General features: G+C 38.7%; 1 protein-coding gene across 2 annotated transcripts in view; it reads left to right on the top strand.

The window, feature by feature from the left end:
• tmem131l (transmembrane 131 like) overlaps window positions 1-26492 on the top strand; it is a 71004-nt gene extending 44512 nt beyond the window's left edge. Inside the window, exons 7-34 of one of the 2 annotated variants that reach the window (XM_036583813.1) lie at window positions 1096-1200; window positions 3754-3831; window positions 5114-5270; window positions 8973-9031; window positions 9114-9219; window positions 10132-10234; window positions 10640-10784; window positions 11395-11565; window positions 12384-12453; window positions 12610-12730; window positions 13867-13936; window positions 14377-14486; window positions 14687-14756; window positions 15201-15328; window positions 15685-15827; window positions 16281-16473; window positions 16755-16940; window positions 17495-17641; window positions 18439-18967; window positions 19456-19580; window positions 20000-20157; window positions 21935-22126; window positions 22935-23013; window positions 23433-23539; window positions 24356-24488; window positions 24776-24849; window positions 24946-25082; window positions 25939-26492. In XM_036583813.1, coding sequence (XP_036439706.1) covers window positions 1096-1200; window positions 3754-3831; window positions 5114-5270; window positions 8973-9031; window positions 9114-9219; window positions 10132-10234; window positions 10640-10784; window positions 11395-11565; window positions 12384-12453; window positions 12610-12730; window positions 13867-13936; window positions 14377-14486; window positions 14687-14756; window positions 15201-15328; window positions 15685-15827; window positions 16281-16473; window positions 16755-16940; window positions 17495-17641; window positions 18439-18967; window positions 19456-19580; window positions 20000-20157; window positions 21935-22126; window positions 22935-23013; window positions 23433-23539; window positions 24356-24488; window positions 24776-24849; window positions 24946-25082; window positions 25939-26247 — 4005 coding nt within the window. In that variant the 3' untranslated portion in view covers window positions 26248-26492. Of the gene's footprint in view, window positions 1-1095; window positions 1201-3753; window positions 3832-5113; window positions 5271-8972; window positions 9032-9113; window positions 9220-10131; window positions 10235-10639; window positions 10785-11394; window positions 11566-12383; window positions 12454-12609; window positions 12731-13866; window positions 13937-14376; window positions 14487-14686; window positions 14757-15200; window positions 15329-15684; window positions 15828-16280; window positions 16474-16754; window positions 16941-17494; window positions 17642-18438; window positions 18968-19455; window positions 19581-19999; window positions 20158-21934; window positions 22127-22934; window positions 23014-23432; window positions 23540-24355; window positions 24489-24772; window positions 24850-24945; window positions 25083-25938 lie in introns of both variants that reach the window. The other variant, XM_036583811.1, reaches the window with a different exon arrangement.
• Window positions 26493-27032: the final 540 nt, after the last annotated feature.

The following is a 27032-nucleotide window of genomic DNA, read 5'->3' as shown; positions in this document are numbered from 1 at the left end:
TACACAAATCATGATTTGTTATTTTGGTAGGAGTCAGGGTTATTGTTAAAATACACTGACTGCTCAAATGTAAGTAGAGTGACTACTATGCTTTATACTTTTTGTTTCTGTTTATCACCTCTTATTGTTATTGCATGATAGCATGGGTTGCTAACATTACCCAGTGTAATCAGACGGCCCATATATCAACATCCATCTATCCCTAATAGATACACAGAAACAGAAATACAGAGTCTGTCTCTGTTTTGTAAGATAAAATTTATTTAATTGTACCCTCGAGTGCCTGCTTTCTGGCCTAGGTGACTAGTGTGCAACCTAAATTATCCATTCAACCATTGTACATTATTTTGATCAGTATTATTTTGAACATCACACTAAACAAATGTGACTAAAGGCAGGCTGACTCTGAATTGGTCTAATGTGGTTTTATGTTATGAAAATAGATAAGGATTTTCATTTTAACCAAGAAAATGAGCATATACTTTATTGTATATTATTATAATTGTTTATAGATGTTAATGAGCGATTGGCTGCTGTAGAGTAGGTGTTCTTTTTCCCAGCTTCAGGAATGTCTTGAGTTTTCAGAGTAACAAGTGTTCAAAGCTTAAAATGATAGTTCGACCAAAAATGTGTACCCAGTACACGTCTTGGCTGACTAGTTCTTTATGGCAAATTTGTTTTTTTTAACCACTTTAATTTTGGACTTTAATGGGTTCCATTAACAGGTTCTGTAGGTTGAACAGGAAAACTCAGCTTGTCAGCATCAGCACAATGTCCTGCTTCGTAACCTCAATTTTGCATGTAGGTCATATGCAAATAATGCTGCATCTCCCTTATTAGCTTCCATGAGGAGATCAGCAGTGACTCATACTCTGTAGTTAGGGATTGTAACCTACAGTCAATGTTTATTTAAACAAACTGGTGAAAGATCACTTATAGTCTGCGAGAACAGTGTGTATTGTGTAATCGGATGTAACTCACTCTCTCTCTCTCTCTCTCTCTCTCTCTCTCTCTCTCTGTCTCTGTCTCTCTCTCTCTCTCTCTCTCTCTCTCTCTCTCTCTCTCTCTCTCTCTCTCTCTCTCTCGCTTTCTCAGGTATTTGGTGTTGGGGTCAGTGGTGACTCTGTAAAAGACGTACAGAAGAAAGACTGTGTGTTAATATTCCCCCACATTCAGAGCATTAAGCTGACGCAAACTCAGGTACGCATTACACTTGAAAATCATCCAAAACTGTCCACCCTGCCTTTTGCATTTCATACGTTCACACATTTGTGTGGTTTTATAATTATTTTACTGTGCAGTAAGATAATTTCATTTCTGTGCCTTTAAGACTGATATATGGAAATGAATCTCTTCTGATTGGCTGCCATTCAAAAAGCAGTGTGGGCTGAAACTTCTTAGAACTTTAGTGTCAGTGGGCTGAGCTAAACTGCTGTAGGCTGAATAGGGGCATGGCTTTCTTATGAAATGTATCGCTTTGAGTGCTGACTGTGGGTACACAATTCACTTGAACAATTTGACGTGTTTTTAATTTTAGAAATGAGGGGTTCCTCTGCCAGCAGAGGATTTTCAGAGAATCTTGTCACTGATGGAACAAAACCTTGTATCTGCAAATTGATAACTTTACAGGAGAAGAATAAAAGCGTTGTTGGAATTTTTCCATGTCATTTCTGACCGTATTTGTTCATCCATTCATCATTAAATTCTAACACAAGGCAAATGGTAACTAGTGTTTTCAAATTATGCAACAAAAAAAAAGACAAGTGAAGATGCATGTTTTTATGAGATGACCAAATTCTGTATACACTGATTTGTTTGGTCTTGGTATGGTAGGAGATTTTTAACAAATAAGCCATTCAGAACTAAGATAACGAGAGCAAAATGTGTAAATAGAATTTCGTTTTTGCAAATTCGTATATTTCTTTAATAACTTTCGAACAGTGGGCGAAAAACAGTTAATGTGTTAATTATCATTGTTTGTCTGAAACTGATGTAGAACACATGAACTGTAACTGATACGAGAGATAAAAGACCGTCGATGATTTATATCATGAGTGGCAGTTATCGGGGCCCAAGCACTAAGCACCATCATGGAGTCAGACAAAAACAAACAATGGGCGATGTTGCCTCTGTTCATAATAGCTGTGGTGTCTAATAAGGAGATGAACAATAAGTGACTAATATTTGCAGCAGCTCCAACCTGCATGTGTTTTTCAAACCGAAACAGTTGACCAGCAGAAACTGCGGCCACAAACAGACCCTCCCCCACAGTGCATTTTAAAACTAAGCTGTTGTACGATGCAGAAGTGTCTGTGTTGGACTATGTGGCGTTGTGGTGCACAAGAGCCACAGGAAGTTAGACGCTGTTTCCAAATGTCAGTTAGCACCTACCTCTCCTTTTAGAACAGCTCTTTTACCACTTATACATGTTCATTTGCTGCTGTTTTTTGTTTTTTTCTCACTGGGGTTGCATGCTATTATTTATTTATTAGCCTTGCTCAGCAAGCCACGGCTCAGGCAGCTCTGCAGCAGCTCTGCTCTCTGTAGTCTTCCCCAGCGCAGTAGAACAGTGTATAAAATACGTTTATTGTAGTTGCATGGTGAGAGGGATGCATGATGAGGTTTATTGCAATACTGGGCTGTCACATGTTACATGTAGCATTAGCCTGAGCATGTAGTATTGTCTAATGTGTTAGGAGGAGTGAATCCTGTGTGAATACAGGACAGTTAAGTCACTCACATGCAAATGAACTTTGTGTGTGTACATCTCCATTTGAATATTTTGTCAAGTCCTAGTGCTCATGGAAGTTATTCGTAAACTGTTCTCACTACATGATGCATGCGGTTTCCCATTATACAGAATTTCCTCACTATCGAAACAACATTTCACGTTTGAATTTTCAACAAGTACAAAATAATGCACATTTGATGGGCAGAAGAACATGTTATTGCAGACCATAAACAGACAAAACAGCTAATTACTTTTAGGATGGACAGTAATATCGAAATGGTATGGTATCAGATGAAGAAAACAGGCATCCGAGTGATATTTGATGACTGCAGAAGAACAGAATGTCAGTGTTACTGACACATAGGCTCCACAGGTATATGGACACTTGCCTAGGTATATTTCAACTTCAGCTTGGGTGTGGGGGAGAGCGAAAAAAAGGAGACTGCTAATTGTTGGACTTCATTTACTCTATTCATATAATTGCTATAAGTATCTCAAAAACACGAATTAACATTTAGTTAAGTAGATACTGTACTTTGGTCAATATATGACTTCTCTTAGGAAGATTCTCATTTTCTGCGCATTTTGTGGTCATTGGGCTAGTGTAACCTTGGCAAAATACTGTCAGATCCTCACATCAGTGTTCCAACATCTAGTGTAAAGTCTTCCCAGAAGAGTAGAGGCCGTTACTGTAGCAAAGGAGGACAAACTCCCTAATAATTCTCTTGATTTCAGAGGAAACGCTGGCTCAGCAGTCCATTTTGGGTTGTTAAGGTCTGATCTCACTGAATCAGTCAGCTTGCCTGAGGCTACTGTAAAACCCTGGGAGGTTCTTCAGGATTTAAAATGACCTCCCCATGTTTAATGAGCTCTTTTGGTCATAAACTCAAACCTGCCCTGCAGACAAAGTCCATCTTTAACCTCATTTGCCATTTGTCATATTAATTCTCATTTGTTTTAAGTGTAAATCTACTTTACTTGGATTCCTATGTTTTTCTTTTTTTTTCCCTTCCTCTTCACAGGAAGATGCTTCAAATATCACTATCCTGGGACTGCTCTTGGACTGCAGTCTTCCTAAAGCTCTCTACAGTCACCCCCAGGTACATCACTCATCTTTTCACACCAGGTTTCCTCTGCTAGTGGTTAACAGCTACACTATTGAAAGCAATATTTTTACCAAACATGCCCATGTCGTCATGAAGGATGCTGTAGTGGGGATGATAACATGATGCAGATAACTACTGGCTTTCAGTGGAAGTTTGCCTTTTACATCTACACTTCTTATTGAACAATACAGAACTTAATTCCATGAAAAGACACCACTTCATGTTCATTCATTGGTCATGTTAGCTTTTTTGTTGCTTTTTTTCATGTTTTGTATTATGTTGTGTAAATTTTCTGATTTTTAATCTGTAAAATATGTATGATTCATAGATGAAAGATGTTACTTATTTCCAGTGTAAATTTTCTCAAGTTAGCAGTCAGATGTATGTGGCTGGTGGAGAATGTTGGTGTTTGGTAAGGACTTACACTATTTTGGTGGAAGATGATGGTGTTTGAGTGGAATGAGATGCGATTTGGTTAAGACTGAGCACGTTTGAGTGGACATTGTCTTCTGGTTGGAGAATGATGCCGTTTGGGTAAGGAATGATGCTGTTTGGTGGGGAAGGATTGTTTTTAGAGGAAGTTGATGGTGATTGGTAGAGAATGATGTTGATGGTAGAGTACACTGTGGTGTTGTTTGCTGTGCTTTTAGGCATCACTCCTTCTTTCACCAACTTAAGCTGTAAAGCATTAGTTATATTTACAGTATCTTAACCTCACTGTTGAGCTATATATTTCTGCCTGGTGGTAATCCCTGTTTGCCATCTCTGATTTTTGTCACCTACTTGTACAGGGCCACAAGTTATATAGAGCTTGACCTAAGATCTCTTAAAGTCGGTAGTAAACAGGCCTGGCTATCAGATGGCTTTGGGTAGCAGCTGGTCTCAGTCAGTCTGTGGCTACAGCAGGTGGAGCTGTAGTTCATGCAATTGCATCTTTAGTAGTGATGCATTGCTATCCAGCTTATATATCAGTGCAATGCTGTGTAAATAAGAAGCTACTACAAGGAAAGAACTTTTGCAGACATGTTTTATGTTAATCAAAACACGTTCTTTTATAAGTTCCATCTGTAACTCACCCGAATGGAAACTTGGAGTTGTTTATTCTGAAACATATTTTTATTTGTTAATAAATAGCTCTTCTAATTAGAGCCACCAAAACAGACAAAAAGTGTTTTCTGCCTTAAGTCCCAATACAAAGAGAAGTGGATTAGGCATCTTTAGACCCTTTTTAATGCGCTAATTCTTTTTGTTTTCTCTCCCTCTCTCTTCCTCTCAGAGCTCCTGTTTCGGAGTGGAGGATGAGGGACGTTTGTCTCTTCAGATCAGTCTGTCTGAGCGAGGAGAGAGGCCGGCTCATCTGGACAAACTTAAGCCCTACGTGCTGGAGAACATCATGGTGCTGCTAGTCCTTCCACCGCCAGGTGGCGACACTTGTATGTACCACACAAGTCCTCATAGCAAAGATTATGTATGTAAGATAAAGCAAGATGGTGCATGCCTGATCAAGTTAATGGGGACAGTTCCTGTCTGCTTAAGTCTTGCACCAACCACTTCGCCCCTTCACATACTAGTAGCCTGTACAGAAATACTGGGCAGCGGGCTGAACAAACCCGAAACAAAACTGTTTTTTCTTAACATCAGTCAATCGTAAAATGCATATTCTGATGGAAGGCTCAAAATAGTCACAAGACCCTCACATGTACAGAAAAGGCCAACTTTGTTAAAATCTTAAAGGGGGAAATATAATTGCTAAAATTTGGTGAAATTGGCAGAGTTTCCCCCTGGTGTGAACAGGGTTCGAATCTCCGTTTTCTGCTTTCGGCTTCATGTATCCTCAAAGCTAGTAGGAAAGACTGTCCATTTAGCACACTGTGGCTAACTAGCCTAGGCGTGTTCTACTCCTCACTAAAATGTCATGTTGAACAGACCAATAGAAATGGTCTTTTTACAGTAAAATCAATTAACATTAACTTGTATTGAAATATTAGAATGTTTTTTGCTTCTTCTGTAAAACAATGATGTATTTTGCAAAATATGGTGTTTTGCAGTTGTATCTCATTACCACAATACATTAACAGGCATTGAGCTCTTTCTTTTGGCTTGTGACACATTTTGTTGTTTCAGTTCACTTTCCTACAGTTTACAAGGTAAACATTAAAGAGATTCAACAGTTGAAAAAAGCGAAAAAATAGTTACAATAATGTGAATTTTGTAGGGATCTAACATTTACAGAATGATATGAATATTGTTTGTTGCGTTGCTTATGACACTCAAATATTCATTGACATGTTTTATAGCGGTTTCCTGAGAATGACCCTGTATCTAACTCTGAAAGGGTCATTTTGCAGAGCAGGCAAACTGCTTACAACAGCTGACTAGCTGAGGCTGTCTTAGCATCAGATATTCTGAGAGCTTCTGTGGGTGGAGCTTCTCAGAATGAGGCTAATGCTAGAGTTACCAAACCCTGTTGTTACCAAACAGTAGCAGCTCCTTGTGCTGAACAGCCTTTCCCATCTGCATTCAGCCACGTGCTGCTCCTGCTGCTGTCTGTAATAACAGCTGAGCCATTTCTGTGCCTCCTCTGAGTGCGTTAAGGCTCATCTCACACAGAGTGCTGCTGCTCTTATGATCACTGCCACACTGGAGCACCAACAGAGTTATGAATCACCCCGCAGAGAGTTCCTCAAACTGCTTCACGCTTCCTCTTACAGCCACTCTCAAGAGTTGTACACATGGCTTAAAAAGAAGACGTTTTCAAATCACAATTTTTAAAGGAGTGCAGTTTTCAAATTGTAACTGCATGAATTATAGTCTATTTTACCAACAGTGTTGTCTTAAAGCCCCTGTCAACATGGAAAAATCGTGTTATGATCAAGAAATATGTAGAAGTGAATAGAATTTAATAATAGATAGATGCTCCAGAAAACATGACATGTGGCTAATGCAAATAGGAAGCAGCCTCTAGCTACACTACAAACAGCATTGTAATACACCTTCATAACAAGCACTGTTAACAGATTTCAAAAAGCTTAAATAACGTACTTGCTGGGAGTTTTGGCTGGGACCCCTAGGGTTTTATTTATTTATTTATAAGCCAGCAGTCGGTTTATGTGATGGAGAGGAACATGAGCAGCTTGTTAGCATAGACGTATACATATTGCTGACTTGGATTGATACTTTGGCAGATCTGATGTCACCTGCACTAAACTTGGTCCCACCCAACTCAAATCAAACAGAAGGAATTGGCAGAAAAAGTCATTTTAAAACTCTCCCAACAGAAAAGACCAATAGCATTCTTTCTCTGCCAGTTCATAGTAAAAACATCACAAAAACTGTAGATAGTAATTTGAAGAAAGTTATGAAAATGTGTAGACAGAGGCTTTAAGTTTTAAACAGGAAAATTTAACCCAGTAATATAGAGTGTGTACACTGCCTGTAGATGAGTTAAACCAGTCTAAAGCAACCAAATTCCCATGTTCTGTTGCATCACAACCACCACTAACTGGCAGTCAGGCATACCGTGTTCAGCAGTCAAACCTCAAGCAAGATATGCTGGTCTTCTTTGACAGAAAAACAGGCCTGGAACTTATAAAATAAAATAATTGCATTTTAAATCACAGGATTAATATTGGTCAGATAAATTAGATTGCAATTAGATACTTTCTCCAAATCATTCATTCCTAGTTACTTTACAGCAATGCTTGGGCCAGAAATCAAATTTGCACTTTTCCCCCTTTCTCAGATGTAGCCATTGAGCCAACACTGAAAAACTTCAGCTACAGAGCTAAAGTAAATAACAAACAGAAGGGGGTACAGTAGCCTAAATCAACACTCAAGTAAACGTATTAATGCTGTGAAATAATGACTCAAGAAAAATTAACTTCCCGTAAAAACCTAAAGTAGAAGTACAAAAATATCAGGGCAAAAACTACTTAAGTACTTCATAACTTGCAGAACTGCAGTGGAACTTCTTAGACCATCTATTAGCAGAGGAACTGAAGATTGGACAGCTCTGTTCTCGTTTTGAATCCCTTTAGTCTAAAATAAAATCAGAGAAAGTCAGAGATGTGAGGCAGTACAGAATATAATGAATTTAAACCCCAGAAAAGGAATTAGTAACTAATTATAAATGGCTCAGATGTAATAAAAAGTAGATTTACTACTTTTTACTTTAGTAGATAGTAAAAGTGTCATGATTTGAAAATACTCAGAGTACAAACCCATGAGTATTTTACTTAAGTACATGTAACCAAGGTAAATATAACTAGTTTACAACCCACCGCTGCTAACACCTGAGCTTATACCCCTCCAATTAGCATCTTGCGTGGAGTAATCATCACACACTCACCTTAAACCACACTGAATAATCACAAATAAAAGCGGACAGATATATTTTTAGCTATACAGAATGTTTTTGTCCATTTTTAAGATAGGTTAAACTGTATCAGAGCCCTTAACGTGTGCAGAAGTTTTGGCGTACCTGGTAAAATTGCACCAAATTGTTGATTTTCTAACACTTCTGCACATTGTAATACACTGTTAATTACTGTTTGTTTGCTGAATTTAACATACTGGGAGAAAAAATACATTTTTTTCCCCAATATGTTAGAAAATGGGCTTTAAAATTGGCAGAGAAATGTCATTTAAGTGGATTCTCTATAGGGGATGTGTTAACTTTTTTTTTTTTTTTAATAGAATTAATTTAACCAGGGCTGTTCAAACGTTTGCATATGACACTATACTTCCACTTATTTCTCATATTTATGTTGAATTAACGGATTGAATTCATGTAACTAACACTAAGTTCCAACTAGTGTGTTTTTTATATGAAAAAGGTCAATATGTTAGTTACATGAATTTGTACTAGTTATGCTATTGGTATATATATATTATTTATAAAGCATTCTATATAAATAAATTCAGCTGATTTGCTTTAATTGTTTTTTTTTTTTTACAAAAAATGTTTATGTGAAGCATTTGTTTCAGTTGCCACTGGACGTTTTTGACCCCTTCAGAAATTGTGCTGGTACACTGCCCCCTGGTGGCACGTTCTGGTTTTATATGTATTTCCCTGAGTGAACTTTGTGTACTTGTCTCTTTTGAAGCTCATCAACTGTTTGTTTTGTTTTCGACAGCGGATCCAAGAATAGGAGTGTACATGCTGAACTCAGGGGTTAAACAGCTGTCCGTAAAGGTGAGCCCTCAGAAATGGACACAGTGAAATACACTAAATGTTAATTTTCACAGGATAACACCAATGTGTTTAATCTTTTCAGGAAATACAGATACTGTCAAGATCTGAGAGCTCTGTGGAGATTAGCCAGGTGCCACTGAAAGCTTCATCAAGTAACCTCACTCTGGTGGCAGCGCTGTCTTGTAGACGTAAGCAAGCTATTTATCTGTCAATTTATCTGTCAATTTATCTGTCTATCTTTCTGTCTATTTATATGCTTGCTTGTTTGTAGAGTCTTTGCTGCAAAGTGAGATTGTGTTTAGTGCCAATCATAGCTCACTGCAGATTGTACAAGAAATAGTTCTCGTTCTGAAATCTGATTGGCTGAGCCATGTTAAAATACGAGTAATATGAGTATGAATAAAAATCTTTGGCAGATACGTTACTAGGCAGCCATAACCTGCTTTTAAAAAATTACATTGCTTGGTGGAAAGACTGTTAATTGTGATTATTACTAATAATAAGGAAAATAATTTACTAGACGTTGGTGTTTTGATTATATTCTGTTTTGGCATTTTGACTTTATTATATTGTATCTACTGGCTTTTTATTAAAGCACTAATCCGCTGTAAGTTCTGTGTCACAGTGATTTTACCTTTTAAGAGGTGTTGTTAGAAAGAAGAAAAGAGGCTTATAGTTTTGATATTGTGAGTTTCCACTTCTTTAGAGCGAACAGAACAGCTGTCATACTAGACAGAGCTGATCAAGTATGTTAGTTATCTGCTGATTTTGAAAATTCTTAGCCAAAACCAAATTTCAGGACACACTGAAAACCAAAAACCAACAAAAGCTGACAATAAATAACTAGAAGGGTAAAGTTTGTGAACAGACTTAAAGTTTGCTTTGTGTGTGTGTGTATATGTATGTATATATATATATATATGTATGTATGTATGTATATGTATGTAAAATGTAAAATGCATACACGATCAGATTTTGACACTAGTGTAGGACTTTTTTGCTTTTCTTGGTCAAAATTTTGAAGCCTGTTCTTTCTCTCAGACATCTATACCTAAAAGGTGTCATTGTTAATTAGTTTTTGTTTCTCTGCTTCTTGTTAGGATCTTTGTCATCTCAGAGTAAAAAATGCTCCAGTCAGATCAGCATGCAGATTTTGGGGAATAGCACAGTGAACATATTTCCCTGGCTGGAAACCACTCACAGGTAATTCATGCATGTACTCAGATTGTGAAATTCTCAGAGGAGCCAACATGAGGAGGAGCTATATATCACACAGATCTGTGGTTCTGTAGATAAAGCAAACTGACTGAGTGAGCAGATCAATGTGTCTAGGTTCCTGAAATGTATGTACGTTCTGATTTGATAAATGCAACACTGCCCCCTAGTGTGCACACAAATATTATATCTCCCTCTCTTTGTTCTTTCTTTTTTCTCATCTTCTCTCTTTCTCTTCATCCTCATTTTTTCTTTTTCTTTCTGTCTTTCTCTCTCTCTCTCTCCCTCTCTCTCTCTCCTCCTCTCTTTCTCTACCTCCTCTCTTCTCTTCCCTAATTTTCTCCGTCCTCCCTTTTCTTTTACCCCCTCTCTTCTCTCTTTCTCTCTCTGTAGGAAATATGACTCTGCAGCGTGGTTTCAGTTCAAACAGAAGCAGAGAGGAGCCGATTTTGTGGATTTGTGGATGGTCAGTCCTCTTCCTCTGAGCTTTAGCATCTCCAACATCTCCCTCACTCAGCCCTTACATGCACTCTTTAAGGTAAACGTCTGAAACATCTCCCTCAATCAGCCTTCACAACAATCGTTCGTATTGTGCTAAAATGTATATCATCTGTAGATACTGATCTCTGAAAAATGAGATCTTTTGCCTGGTTAAATAACATGAATCAAATGAAATGCTACATTGAAAGTAAGAGGCACATTGGTGAAAGTAAGAGGCACATGAGTCATTTGTAGTAATGCTGCAACATTTTGGCATTCAAATACAGCACAAGTGCTGTACCAGAGTTGTCATAAGACTGAAACATAGATTAGCCAAAATCAAATAAACTAGCTTATCGCATGTTTTGAGGATAAAAGCTCCCAATCTTGGCTGATTCCAATCGTAAGCCTGTGATTACTCTGTGTTTCCTTGTTGCTAATATGTTAAAATATTAGCTTGTGGCTAGAGCGTTAGAATGTGACACTATAAAGCAGCTTTTGTTTCAAATATTGTACTTTCATAATGTGGTATTCTCTAATAAACTGAAATCAAATTGAAACACTATCATATTACGTTAAACCGAATTATGAATTTTGTGAATCTTTTCCTTAAAAAAATAAAATCGTTTTAGAGCTGTTCTCAGAGTTCTTTTTTTCTTAATTTGTAGGCAGTCAATGTCACTCAGACAGTGGGTGTGGCCTCTGGCTGCTGGAAGCTGCTGACGCTCCACCTGCAAAACAGAACGCTACCAGTCAACCTCATCACCGTAGTAACGCTCCGCACTAGCCTGGGCTTCAGTCTGGAGCTACCTGTTCACATTTTCTCTACGGGGTCAAAGGTACAGAGTGAACGCCTCATATATTTACTTTGTTTCTGTCCCTGTTGTCTTCTCCATTTAGTCAGTCAATGACCTCTATAACATCTGTTACTTAGTTTGTTATTCTATGCTGTTGTATGCAACTTTGCTTTATTAAAGAGCACTACGCAAATATGATAAAAAAGGAAAAGCGCAGTAAACATCATTTGGATGCTCTTTTTTTCTTGATATACAGTGGGCTTTACACATACAAGCAATATCAACGCTGTATTACGATTAATATCACCTTTATTAGAGAAATGTAGAACATGATTTATATGTTTTAACATATAAGTGTGTTACATCTCTGTTACATCAGCTGTTTTTCTTTCTAAACCTCCTCTTGTTACAAATGGATTTATGGCATTTTGGAATGAAACGCTACATATATTGAAAAGCTCTATGGTATATGGTAGTGTGTGCAAAAGCTTTGGCATCCCTGGCACAAAAAAAAGTTCACACATCCTCTGCAGAGAACATACTTTGCACATTTTAGTGCACAATTACTGCTCATTTGCTAAATTCAATATATTGGGGGGAAAGAACTAAAATGTGGCCTGTGCAAAAGTTGTGGCACATTTTATATTTTACAGAATATGCTAAACTGCAAAGAAATACAAATTGTGCACTAAAATTTGCAGAAAAATGTGATATTTGAGTGTTCTCTGTAGAGGATGTGCTAACTTTTCACTTTGAAAATTGACAAAACAAGAAATTTGACCATGAGGGTTCAAACCTTTGCTTAAGACTGTACATTTCTCTCTCTCTCTCTCTCCCTCTCCCACCCCTCTCTCCCCCAGCGTGGTGATGTACTTTTTGAGGCTGGTGGTGAGTGTGAAAGGCCATGTCCTCTCCGTCTCTCTAAAGCAGGTCAGTTAAAGCCTCCAGTTTACTGATGCTTTTTAAATATAATTAAAAAGTTAATAAATGTAGTTATCTCAAGTGCCTTAAACTTTTGCACAGAACAGTATGTTGTTGCTAACTGTGGTAACTCTATACCTTTCCTTTGCTGTATGTATACTGTAGGGCGTTTAGAATGGCAGCAGTCTCTCCTTCCAGGATCCTCCTCTGCTCTGTGGCGGACGGATAGCAGTCTGGCCTCGGCTCTCTGCAGCCGCTGGCACTGCAGTAAGGAGCTCTACTGCAGGTACATACAAAAGCAGTGCACTCTCCCTCCCTGTTCCTTCTCTGGTCTTTTTAAAGGCGCTCACTTACTCATTAAGGGCAGTGTGAGCTCCTGAGCTTCCCTCTCACCGCCCACGCTTCCTAGCAAAGCTGCCTGGATCGAACACGAGGTGTAGTCTAACAGCCTTGCTGCGGAATAGGAGGGGGGGCTTGGGACTTGCACGTTGTCCACCACTCCCTCACGGTTCTCCTTCTCTTCCCACCGTCCTCGGGTGGTTTCGTCCTTGCTCAGCATTTGGGCCCCGCTTTTCTGCCGGCTTTCGCAGCCATCTTCGGGGCCCGGGGAAGGGCGCATGGCACAGCAGTAATTGTGAATAAAATGTGTGAAAATACAGTATCTTCTCTGTAGAGAATGTGTTAATACAAATTTCCTTTTAAAAGCTGTATTTGAAGCAGAGAGCTACAGACATGTGGGTGCAATAGTACGCTGCAGCTGGGCTTCAGGTGTGAGTTATGTAGGGTTCTAAAGGTCAATCTACGAAAATCCATTATTATTAATGTTTCAAAGCAAAATTCCATGTTTTTTTACATATTTTGCATAATTTGTGGTTGAGATGTAAACATTGTCATTCAGAGAGGTTTGGTGAAACTTTACAGTAGTGGTGATAGGAACCAGGGATCACAATGTCTACAACACAATTACAGCCATTTTATTTACTGTTCAAAACCATCAGTGAACATACACGTGTCTCTGGGTTTTTATAAGGGATATTGATCATTTTAAAATAGTGATAAATCTGGAAAGATAGTTTTGTTTGGGAACTATTTTGCCTCACAATGCCCTATATGTTTTTAGACCACAAAGCTAATGTTTTAGGTAGCATATTTGTGGCTGGTTTAAGTAATAACTTTCTTTGAGGGAACTTTTTGAGGTGGATGTTGGGTTCTTATCTCCACCACTATGAACAATTCTGACTCTGTGAGTCTCTGTATTACTGTATTGTGCTGTAATGTAACTTATTTCTGATGTAGTCACTTGTTCATGAGTGATTAGGTAACTAATGCTATTAATAAATCTAATACGGTTTGAGCCCTTTTATTATGTATTTAAAACTGTGGATCTAAATAAAGAATTGAAGTATGAGTTTGTTTGTGTAGATGGCCCAGACTGCCTGCAGATCACTCTACCTCTCTAGACTTCGGAGCTACACCGGTCAACGAGAGCAAGGTAACCACACTTTGTTTCCCTCATTATCCCACAGTCAAAAAAAGTAATATATAATGTACTTTTCAAGTTATGTGAACATTTCTTAATGAATGGAAAAACAAATATGATGACCTGACCTATGAAAATTTTGTGAAAAAAAAATTTGTCACTGATTTTGAGGGATTGTGGGAGTGCATTTTCATCTAATTTAATAGAATGGTCCCTTTGCAAAATGTATTAATATATTCATATTAGCCAGCTGATGTACTGTAGAAGTGGTCTCAAATTACTGGGAATAAAATCTCAGTACGGTATTGTATATTTCAGATAAGAATGTCTTTTTCTTCTCCAGTGAAGTATTTTGGAGATACAAGATTTTCTTACAACAGTGATGATGTAATCAGTGATGTAATATTTAAGCATTTTTTGCCGTTCCCATATATATATTATGTGTGTTCCAGATTAAAAACTTCACTTTGAAGAACCCCACTGGTTCTGTGGTTTCTGTGGAGATCAGAACCCTCTCTTCATATCCAGCTCCTCTGGAAGCCTTAGACCTGCTCACCAAATGGTACGAAAACACAGAGAGAGGGTGCTGAGTGTCCTCACTCCTGAAATTGTTTAGAGCGTGCATATGTGTAGATGATGAGCAGGGTTTAGATTGTTCAAAATCCTAAGATATACATCATTTTTTAGCATCTGAGCTGTGATGTATGGCATTAATTTGTTTGTTTGTTTGTTTGTTTGTTTTTTGTTTTTTCTGTTCTGCAGGTTTAACATTAGTCCCCTGTCAGTGAACATCACTACAACAGAGTTTTCTCTCTTTGCTGCTGACCATAAGGTGAGTTTTCAGACCCTTCAGAACTTTATTTTAATAAGTCCTTTTAAATAGAAGAACAGTTTAGTAGTATGCTGTTTTAAGAAAGAACTTTTACAGAGTTTTGTTCTAAATGTGTATAAAGTTGTAGCAGGTGTAGCCATAAAGAGGTGTGGATAGTCTAACACACTTTGTCCAAACAAAAAACCTTTTTAATTCTCTAAAAAGGATAGTGTTTATTGTGATATAGTATTTCTATTTTTTATATTTGTAAAGGCCACTCCCAAAAATGTATATCATGGAAAAACAAAATGATAAAAGTAAACCCTAGAATCCCCATTTATGCACCACTTTTCCTTTTTAAATTTGAATTTGAAATTTTGCTAGCCAATTACACTAATTAAATGCAGTAAATGTGTATTAAATAAACTCTTGTAATAAAGCTACTCTGTATTGTGCTGTGTTCAGTCTGAGGAGAGCTATAGAGGAAGCAGCAGTGTTCAGAGAGTGGTGCTGCAGCCATGGGAGTCCAAGACTGTCTCTGTGGTGTACATCCCCACCGAGCACAAACCTGTCACCTCCCTGCTCCTTATCAGGTAATGTACTATAAAAATTAACGTGAGATAAACCTTCTTCACTGCACTGGCGTAATGATCTCACCTGTATACATAGATCTGTCATTCATTTGACCAATTTTGTGTAAATTTATTTGAAAATTTAAAAAGTAGAGTGATCAGAATTGGAACGGGACATCCCGATCATGTCTACCAATCAAATTTAAAACATTGCAGCTACAGTATTAATAGAATTAACATCTTAGCAGCAGTAGTAATGTTTCTCCAGTGTGCTAGTTATTCCCATTATTATTGTAACATTGTAGCTACGGAAATATGTTAATCTAGTGTTGTAGCTGCGCCACAGCATGGTTGTGACCTCTCCACTGTTCTCTCAGGAATAACCTGACAGTGTTTGACCTGGTGTTGGTGAAGGGCTTTGGAGCGAAGGAGCTCCTGCGTGTTGGGGGTAAATTACCTGGCCCTGGAGCATCTCTCCGCTTCAACGTCCCCCAGTCCACCCTCATGGAGTGCAGAGACGGTGAGACCAATATTTGTACTCAGCAGTATTCAGCATCGGTGGTATGGCAGGACACAAGCTCCAATTCTTCCACCACGGAATGCATTTTGTCACTTTTCACCAAGTAACCAATCCAAAAAGAGGACCGGGAAACTGCAATTTTAAAAATATTTAGCTCAAAAATAAATATTAATTCACTGCCATATGTACCATCCTTTACATTTTGGTCACAGAGGTTTGCTAAAAAATAAAAAGAAAGAGAAATAGATCATGGGGACTCTTCACCACTGTAGCTTGGTGAGAAGTTTAATTTCAAAATACAATGCTGTGTCACTTTACTTGTTAGTTGTGTGTGTTCAAGGCGCTTGCTAATGTTGCTAATGTTCACATGGGCTGATTTAAATAAAATTTCACATATTTAAAATATTTTACAGTAGTACAGTGTACGCTGTAACTGTTGTTTGTGTTTCTCAGGTTTACGGAGTCACACCAATAAGCCCCTGTTTGCCATCCAGAAGAGTTTTAAGGTGGAGAACGCTGGAGAGCTGCCGCTGACGGTCATGTCTATGAACATCAATGGCTATAAGTGCCAGGGCTTCGGCTTCGAGGTGTTACAGTGCAGGTCCTTCAGCGTGGACTACAACTCCTCCTCTGAAATCACCATTGCGTAAGTCCACGCTTCTACATTCTGTCTGTTTTGAAAGATGATTTTATTTTCATAACATATGTTCTACTGCTGTTTTTCGAGGACCTCTGAATGTTTTTGTATGTAGATATGATTTTTCAGGGAAGTTTTATTTAAATGATGCTGTTGTGTTTCTCAGTATTTGCAGGTGGAATTTTGTTCAGTCTAGCCATTTGCTCACAACAGCATAAAACAGCATAAATCTCTCTCTCTCTCTATCTTTCTCTCTCTCTCTCTCTCTCTCCCTCTCCCTCTCTCTCTAGGTTTACTCCAGATTTTACCTCCTCATGGGTGATTAGAGATTTGACACTGGTCACTGCACGTGGTTCTGCATTCCCATTTACTCTAAATGTCACTCTGCCCCACCACATGCTGCCACTCTGCGCTCAGGTGGTCCCCGGACCCAGCTGGGAGGAGTCCTTCTGGGTCATCACCCTTGTCTTCACATGGTTAGTGTTTTTCTGTTCTCGTGGGGCATATATTTGATTAATATTTGCACAAAGACAGAAAGATGGCTAGACAGACAGGTAGATAGGAAGGTAAAGAGAGAGAGAGAGAAGGAAAGATAGCGTGACGCACAGACTTGTACATAGACAAACAGACGCATAGACAGGAGGACTTACAGACAGACAGACAGATTACTGGACAGATGGACAGGCTTATAGATAGACAAACAGATGGGCAGACAGACAGATGGCTAGACAGATAGGTAGACAGGATAGAAAGACAAACGGATAGGTAGGCAGATAGATTGCTGGACAGAGAGATGAATGCATAGACAGATATATAGACAGTCACACAGGCAAATAAAATGACAAATATTCTTTAGGACACAGATAGACAGAGAGATGGTTAAATAGACAGGCAATCTGACAGACAGGTGAACAGATAGGCATAGGCAGACAGACACAAATAGTTAAACAGATGGATAAGTAATAAATTGTGTATAGACCTTTGTTGCTCTGTCTGTTGGTGTGAACTTTGTGGCCTGTGTTGTGTTTAGTTTCTCTCTGGCTGGAGTGTGTCTCATGGCATTCCACCAGGCTCAGTACATCCTGCGAGAGTTTTCCACCCCCACGCCACGCAGCAACCACAACTCCACCCCCCGAGAGAACGGCTCGGTCAGCCACAGCACCTCCAACAGTGTCAGGTACGCGCCACCCTCCACTTCATAATTTCACACTCAGCACAGTCCTGAAATATCAAATTTACACAGTGCCGGGGCTCCCGAGTGGCGCAACCGTCTAAGCGTTGATCATCAGGAGATTGCGAGTTCGATCCCTGGTGATGCTACAGGCATCCGTAATTGGAGTCATCGGAATTGGAGACGACTAAATTGGGGAGAAAATCGGGTTAAAAAAAAAAAATAAATAAAAAATGTACACGGTGCCCCACTTACAGTGGACTGCACTTTAGTCCATGTACATAGATGACATTGTGATACAGTGTCGGAAACTACAAAATGATGTCCATTTGAGATTAACCACTTCAGACATGATGTTTTAAACATGCAATTAGCACCATGCTAATTAGTGTGGTATAAGTTTCCATTCCTCATTATAGTGTTTTCACGCTGAAAACCCATTAGCAGCACAACAGTTTTTTTGTTTTTTTGTTTGTTTGGTTTTTTGTGTTTGTTTGTTTGGGGGTTTTTTGCTTGTTTTTTTTTTTATTATGTGATGCACACAATGCCATGACAGAACATTAAAAAGATGACCAACGCGGCCTTGGATGCTTCTGTAGGTCTCAGAATGGACCGTAGAAAACCAAACATCTGAGAATCACAGATTCTAAGAAAAGAAGTATTGTACTATAAATAAGCAAAGGAAAAATATGTCTAAATACGTGTATGAATAATATAAGAGTCTCAGTACTTGAGAAAGTATATGATGATGCATTGACACCATCATCATAATTTCCAGTGTTCTTTATTTTCATCTTTTCCAGTCGAGGCAAAGGCAGCTGCAAGAACTATTCTGACACAAGCCACACCTCCGATAAAGGAAAGGGGCGGGGCTCCACGGCGGTAGCCAATGGGACAGTTCGTTCACAGTCGTCCTCCAAGAAGGGTTCTGGAGGCTCCTCCCAGCCCCAGAAGAAACAAACTCACAAAGTGTCATTCCTGTACAGCAGATACAAGAGCAGCTCTAGTTCAGCTAGTGCAGTCGCTAACAGCTCCAACCCTCCGACAGATGAAGAGAGAGAGGAACGCGTGTTTGAGCAGGACCCTGACATCTGTAACAACAACAATAACAACAATGAAGATGTTCTAGATGAATCTCTCCTCAATATGGAGAGGAAAGAGTGTTATGGAGAGGATAAAGTGTTACAAGGTGATATGTTTCCTATGGAAACACTTCCTGTATTCCCTGAAAGCATCACAGCCAATCAAGTGCCTCAGCCGGTGGACAGAGAGATGGAGAACAGGTGCAACAGAAAGAGGGATGAGGAAAAAAGGGAAAACGCAGACACTGAGGTACAAAATGACAACTTTTTTTGGAAGTTTTGTTCTGCTTAGGGCTGTCATTGTTGATTTATATTGTAATCGCATAATCTGCAGATTATTTTCCTAATTAATTAAAAATATATGAATTGACTTGCTACAGTGCTTTTGGATAAGTGCTCCCACTTCATCCAGTGCAGTGATTTTTTTAACCTGTGAGCTGTGGTAATACTTCTAGGGCGCTCTTGGCAATGAGAAACAGTGAAACAGAACTTGTGGTGTTTATGTTGTGTGATTGTACAGTTAAGTGAAATGTGGTAGACTACATTCATTACTTTGTTACATTTTTGATTGTGTCTTATTATTTCTATTGTTTGCAATTTGTACAGTCGTTTCAGTTAAATCATCTTGTGGGTCTCAGAAGCTTTTGTGGTCATTTGTGTGCACTGTGAGTTGCAAAAAGTTGAGTACCTCTGTGTCAGAGAGTAGAAACATGTTTTCGTGTCTGTTGTTTTTATTAGAGAGAGATTGAAAGCGCTCAGAAGAAGCGCATGGAGAAGGACTTTGAGCTTGGATCCACCTCCAGCACCAAAGCAAAGAAAAATGCAGGCAAGAGCCGCAGGAGGACTGCAGAGACCGCGCCTGGGTGAGTGGAATAATTATTAATAGTTAATTAATAATTTTCTGTAAAGTCTTGTTACTTACACAGTGTTATTAATTTAACCCTAAAGAGATCCTGCAAAAGCTACTCTGAAACTAGTCTCACAAGGCCAGGCGTGATCTCATAACGGGAACGTCTCTGAAAAATTTTGGGGTAAATATGGGGGGGAGGGTATAGACTTATTAGGGTGGAAACAAACTGAGAGTGAACCTTGTAAACCAATCCAGTGTCTTGTGAATGTGGAGTTTAAGTAGGGGGTAATGGTGCGCTCGTCAACATGGATGTAATGTACAATACCAATAAATAATTCATCGTCTATCGAATCACTTTGTTACAAGAGTTTATGTCTGTGTAATTTGACATAAATAATCATGTAAAGTCAATTGATGCTGATGTGTCCACAGACTCCCAGAGAACAGCATTGTCATGGTAACGGAGAGCGAAAGAGAAGCCGAGGGCAGAGAAGCTCGAAACTCAGCCAAAACCCGAAACCTCTCAGTTAGCATGAAGCTGGAAATTCCTAAAGCAGCAGTCGCAGTGGACAGCAGCCTCAAACAGAATGGTGAGGATTAGCAGTGTTATACAGACTGGAATTAACATCATATAAAAACTCAGAAAAATATTTTTGAACAAGTACTTGAATACTCATTCTTCATACTTGGAAACAATGATATTTAATAATTGTTAAAGAATGATATTTCTTAATTAACCATCATTTTAAACGTTCATTTTTTGTAGATGGCTATGTTCTGACAGTGGTAAAGTTTGTGATTATGTTTATACTATCATGTTTTAAACCTGCTGTAAAACTGTTTAATTAGAAAAGAAAAAGACAAAAGAGCTAATATTCCAGTCTGAAGTGGTTAGGGAGACAGTAAGGACTAGATGCATGCAGGTGCTCAGATAAGCATCCCTGTTGTTTCATATTTGTAATGATTCCTCAAACATGTCGTGTCACTATATTACACCAGCCTCTTACCACAAATTTTGCCCTAAGCGCTTTTCTTATCATCTGATAATTTCATGCATGTGAACTCTGAACCTTTCGGTAAAATTTGCCATATGTGTGATGGATGTAGCATTAACAGGAATTGAGTATATTTGATGTTTTTTTTTATTTTGGAAGTAAGGACTGCAGGGTTGTTTCATTTTTGCATATTCACATTTCTTCATTAGCCTTTAAAAAGTAGGCAAAAAGGTAATATGTGAAAATGACCATTGTTTGCGAACACAGTACCCAGATACCATCTCGCTTTTGTTAGAAATTGACTTGATGGAATATTATAACCGCTATGAGCTTATCAAGCGTCTACAAATTACATTGCAAATAGTGATTTTTGGAGTCCAAGCACAATGCGCCATATGGAATCCAGTAGAACACAAACGATGAGCACAGTGGCATCTATGTATAATAGCTGCGGGCTCTGAAAAGAACATGTCTACACGATTTCATGCACATGTATCTGAATATTTTTAAAAATAAGTTTTTCCCTCAGTTTTCAAAAAACTCTTTGTCCACACAAGAATGCAAAAGCGTCTCAAATGCCAGCCTACAAAACAAAACCTACTGCCTGCGATGAGGTCACACATCTTCAGAATTGCTGAGGTATTTTTAATATTTGTAGTGAAGGTGACACCCCATTTACAAGAACTGAGCTCAGCACATTGTAATGCCTCAGCACTGCGGTTTTATGAAAAAGTAAAGCCAAATATAATTAGAAATATATTATCAACTCCAAAATCACCCTGAAACTGCTGCAACAACCCAGTCATCAGTCGTATTTCAGACAGAGTTCTGCGTGCTCAATAAATGAAAACACCTACAGGCTTGTGCAAGTTAATGGAACATCTTTTCAAAAACATCATTTTTCTCATCTACACGAAATGACTGAAAATAGTTTTTTCAAAAATTTCTACCCTGTGGAGTGTTTCTGAAACACCTCTGTTTTCACTGAGCAAAAAACTCTTTTTTTTGTGTGTGGACAGGAGGCCAAAACTATGTTTTCTAAAATATCCAGATACATGTGGATTACCCTGTATTTTAGTCTCAGAGTTTCCATGTCTGGAATTTAAATGGCTCCACGTGTGATTTCTTTTTGATTTTTATCTCTTAGCTTCTGAAGCTATTATATATTCAGTATATATATTTTTTTCATTTTCTAAAAATTTAGAAATAACTTATCAAAGGCCTTTGCTGATGAAAATTAATACCAGCATAAAAAACGAATATCAAGCCAGCCCTAATTTACAGATAATTTTATTTGTCTTTAGTTTGTCCTCTGGATCTGCTGACTGTGTGTGTGTGTGTGTGTGTGTGTGTGTGTGTGTTTATGTGTCAGGTGTGTGTGCAGGGCGCGTGCGGCGGAAGGTTCCAGAGCGACGGCAGTGGGAGTCCGGCTCAGACTCAGGCAGCTCCACAGGCAGTGTGAGGGCCAGCCGGGGGTCTTGGGGTAGCTGGAGCAGTGCCAGCAGCATGGAGGGAGAAAAAGACCCCAACAGAGCCCACTGCAACAGCAACAACAGCCGCAAGAGTGAGAGACCCTAAATATTATTATTTAGTAACAATATCATTATTGTTTATATAATTATTATTGTTGCACAGGAATGAAGTTCTTTTCACAGTAAGATCAGTGAAACATTGGAAACATAAAACAGTTTAGTTTGCTTGAAGCAACAGCATAAATACAAACCATAACAGAAAAGAGACCCATTAAACTACATATTTGCAAGCTTAAAAAGTTTTTAATTTGGAAATCTAATGTAATTAAAACTGTGATTACTGCCACAAATTTATTAACACAGTAGTTTCACTCTGTTGCTCATCTGTAGTAGTGTAAGCTAAAGCGCAGCTGTTGTGCGCTGTATGTTGCTCTGATAGAGTCTGTGATTGTATCTCTCTTCAGCTTTTAAATGGCTTTTAAAGCAAATCAGACTAAGTTGGACAGTGTTCGTGGCTGACACTGTTGGACGTGATGAAAATTGGAAACTGTGTTTACATGAGATTTTCATGTTTCTGTGATCACACAGGAAAATAAAGTTATTGAATTACTGAAGGTAATAAATACATTCTAATTTTGTCCGCTCATAGAGCTGAACAAAATTCAGTGCTTATATAATGGAAACAGTCTTTTTTAGGCTCAAATCAAGGCAAGACAAAGGTGATTAATCAACATTGATTGCACAAAAATGACTCAATTGACAGGCCTTATTTGGATTTAAACAAACATTAAAACTAATAATAAACAGTAAAACAGTTACAAATAAGTAAATAAGTGAAGGCTGCAGTGATCCATGTTCTACCACTGTTCTACATCCTGAAGCTGCTTGTATTTCCTCCAGGAGAGCCTGCGCAGTACAATATGTATCCAACCGACCGAGAATGCTACCCTCCAACTAACTGCACCTTCAAAACCCAAAGGTAACATATCAAACAGCTAATCACATCACAGGTATTTAAAGCATTGGTTCAGAAAGTAGTAGTAGCAGTAGTCTTACCAGGTTTCAGATATATATAATATATTCTAATGTCTGTTACAAGCTTCAAATAAAACATGGAATGTCTTTCACAAGATTTAAATGTCCATGTTTCATCCAGAAGACTAAAAATATTCATGTAACTTGCTGTTAGCTTAGCGATTACATACTACTAGAACCCTACAGGGGCGCTAGCAGAAATGAGCATTATCGTAAAGCTGTTTTTCTCTGTTTTGACATTTATGGCCCGAACTGAAAGCTTAACCAGTTACAGTTGTGGATAACGCTGTCATACAGTGTCAGAAGCCACATAATCAATTCTATTGTTGATGTTTCTTAACTGTTTGACTATTGTGTGTGCAGCATGAACAATCTATATGTGAAGGACACGTGCCAAAGCCCAGAAACTCCTGCTCACTCTCAGACCCCCAGCTTTACTGATGTGGCCGCAAGGGTGGACTGGACGCCCGGTGAGTATTGTGCGTCTAATGTATGTACATTACATCGATAGGTTAAAAAATTAAATAAACATTTAATTTCTGTGTTAGCATTAATTTTGTTTTGTTCCACAAATCCAATCTGGCATTAATGGAATAGAACGGGTTTATTGTCAATCAACAAGTGCAGATTTGGTTTGCAGAGTTTTATCTTCAGTGTTAGACTACAACCCAAATGAGCACCCTTGTAGAATAACTAACTGAAAAAGATCTCACTTCATGAAATTCCCTTCCCTAAATTTCGATTGTTGTAATTATTATTAAAATCGCTAAATAAAATATCTGAAAACTGCTATAGTGCTCAAACAACTATGTCAGTGTTTCAAAGCTCTAAATTGGGAAAACAGTACGAGTCTTCACGCCAAGTGCAATCGAAATAAGTTTGAGAGAGCTGTTGACTCCTAGCTAGCATGCTTTACTTGGCTACATTGTTTTCAGAAAATAAATGAGAGAATGCTAGCTAGCTAGTTGTCTGGTGCAGTAGGGAAAAATTTAGAGTGCACATTATCTTAAGGCTGACACTGCTGAAAACAGTTTTAATACAGCTAAAAAAGTATATGCAAAATGAAGTTGTGAAGTTTTATAGCAGTGGTTCGGCTATGTAAGATGGTTAAATGCGAGAATTTCTGAAGAGAATGAGGGGCAAATCAGACATACAGTTGTATATATGGTATTGAAAACCTTTTACATAATTGGCACCCAGAAAACCGAGCACAGTGTCTGTCTTATCTTTTCAGTCTTTGTATTGTTGTTTCTAATTCATTCGGAATTAAAATTTTCTGTCCTCAGACTGCAGCAGTGCGTATATTCCAGATGAAACATGGTCTGCTCCCTCAGTTCCACTGACCAATGGTTTTAGGTACAGCATGCCTGACCCACTAAGCTTAGTGTCCCAAAGCTCCACTCCCAGCCCCTACAGCGGGTAAGACATCTTTTGCTATTATGCGCCTTTTAAGGAAATTATTGCTATTTAAAAGCTAATTACCATTTAACTAAATTATATTTTTAATAGTCTTTTGCATTAAGTTTTGTATTTTACTTTATATTATTTTTTTCACATACACGTATTAGCTATCACCTTTCCAATATCTGTTTGTCTGTCTGTTGTTGTATCTGACTGTTCCTGTCTGTTTATCTATGCAGTGTGTTTGTATTGATCTACATTATATTGATTATTTTTGTTGGTGTATTCTCCCTTGACGTTAGAAGTTTCCCCTGGAATAACTCCAGCCAGTGCAACAACCTCTATTCCTACAGCCATCAGAATAACTACATGTTAGCAGGTGAGAACCATTTTCTTTGAATCCTTTCCAGATCATACATGTATCCCTGTTTTAATTTTTTAAAAACCCTAATGGTCTTTTTTTTGTCCATCCTAGGAAACGGCAATTACCAAAACAGCTTCCCTTCCACAGAAACCCAGACGATGGCTCACGGTCAGCAGGCCAGCTGGAGTGAGGATGGAGTCCAGGAGGTCGCTTCTTCCTGGGACATGACCAACTGTGTGGGCAGCAAGGTGATCTTCTAGAACTTGTTTCTGTTTCTTCTGTTTCTTTTAATGTACTGTAAAACAATTGGAGAATACAAGGACAAAGTTTGATTGATGCAAAGCATCACTCTTATGAAGCACCAAAAGCTACTTGAGTGCTTATAGTTCCCCTTGTTGAGAATCTTAAACCTGCTAAACATGACTTCTTAGCACTGCAGTGACACTGACGTGGTGTTACTGTGTCACTGGCAGTGCTGAGAATGATCCACCACCCAAATAACACCTGCTGTGTGGTGGTCCTGACCATTCAAGAACAGGGTGAAAGGGGGCTATCAAAGTATGCAGAGAAACAGATGGACTACAGTCAGTAATTGTAGAACTACAAAGTGCACCTATGCAGTAAGTGAAGCTGATAAAATGGACAAAGAGTGCAAAAACAAGGAGGTGCACTTAATGAAGTGGCCAGTCTGTCTATGTTTCGGTATATAAACAAGGTTCCTGAAGTAAATGGGTTATGATAATGAGGCCTAAGAGGAATTAATTTATCACTTAACCGAATGCATCTTTCTCTCTCCTTTTTTCTTTCTCGATCTCTTTTCTTTGTCTCTCTGTCTTCTTTTTTATCTGTCCTTTTTTCTTTCTCCCTCTCTGCCTCTTTCTTTTTCTTCATCTCTCTCCTTCTCCCCTCTTGCTTTCTCTCCTTGTGTTCCTGTATCTCCTTTTTTCTCTCTCCCTCCTCTTTATCTCTTTCCTTTCTCTCTCTATCTTTCTTTCTTCCTTTCTTTCATGTCTCTTTAATTCCCTCCTGTCTTTATCTCTTTCTGTCTCTATTTCTCTCCTCTTTGTCACTCACTTTTTGTCTCTATTTCTCTTTCCCTCTCAGCCCTTTTTCTCAGGCACCCGTAGTCTCTCGCCCATCTCCTCCAGTCTGTTCGGTTCTATCTGGACTCCGCAGAGCGAGCCGTATCAGAGTCATTTCCAGCCTGACCGCTCGGCCCCTGTCTCCCCACACTCACCGCACACCCCTCACACGCCCTTCAGCCGTGAGCCGGGACCCCCCTGCCCCCCCAAACATTACTCCAGCTTCAACCCCTTCGGCCCCCACATGAACCTGGACATCTGGAACTCGTCCAGCAACCGCAGCTCCAACTCGCAGTTGTCCAACGACTCGGGCTACTGTGGAGACGCCTGAACAGCCACCCAGAGCTTCACTTCCCGCACGAGGAAAATAAAATATGAAAGGAATGTGGTTTTATTGAGAACGGAGAAAACTATCTTTTGTTCTTTTATGTTCCATTTTTTCCCCTCCAAAAAAAAAGAAAAAAACCACGCAAAATGTTCATTGTTGTGCAAGAGTTAAGCATTTTGTTGTATATTTTTCTAGATGTTTTGCAGATTTGACCATAGAAAATTAAAAAAAAAAGTTTTGTACTGAAATTTGTGTTGTTGATTTCTTGGATTTCTTTAATATTGTGTGATTTCTCTTCAGTTTTCTCCTGCTTGATGACTCCTATAAACATATTTTTACATAGAAGGCCTCAAGCAGGTGCACAGCATGTATGTTTTCAGTTTCAGTTCAGAGACAATACAGTTACTCTTAAAGGGGAAGTCCACCGTTTCTTCAAAATTTTGGCATAATTTAGTGGTTGAGGTATAGTCATTCAGAGTGGTTTGATGAGACTCTCTGATGAGATTTCTTTACTGTGAGGGTTAACTGGGGTCCACAGTGTCTACAGTAGGGTTGAGTTTGAGTATTTGAATAGTCAAAGTTTAACTGATTGCAAATCATCTTGTCTCTAACATGCATTTTCATAAGATCACTGAGATGTCTGATCTCTGTACTCCACTAGAGGGCTTTGGTCAGAGTTGTTTTATCTGTTTACTACACATAGGAAAAGTCACAGAAAAGCACCAAACTCAGACTCATTATATACTGTGCATGTACAGATTATAATGTGGCTAAGCTAGTAACTCTAG

The sequence above is a fragment of the Colossoma macropomum genome, unplaced genomic scaffold (assembly GCF_904425465.1).
Source record: "Colossoma macropomum unplaced genomic scaffold, Colossoma_macropomum, whole genome shotgun sequence".
Taxonomy (NCBI): Eukaryota; Metazoa; Chordata; class Actinopteri; order Characiformes; family Serrasalmidae; genus Colossoma; species Colossoma macropomum.
Note: the sequence above shows the minus strand (reverse complement) of the source record. Positions and strands in the feature narration are given on the sequence as shown.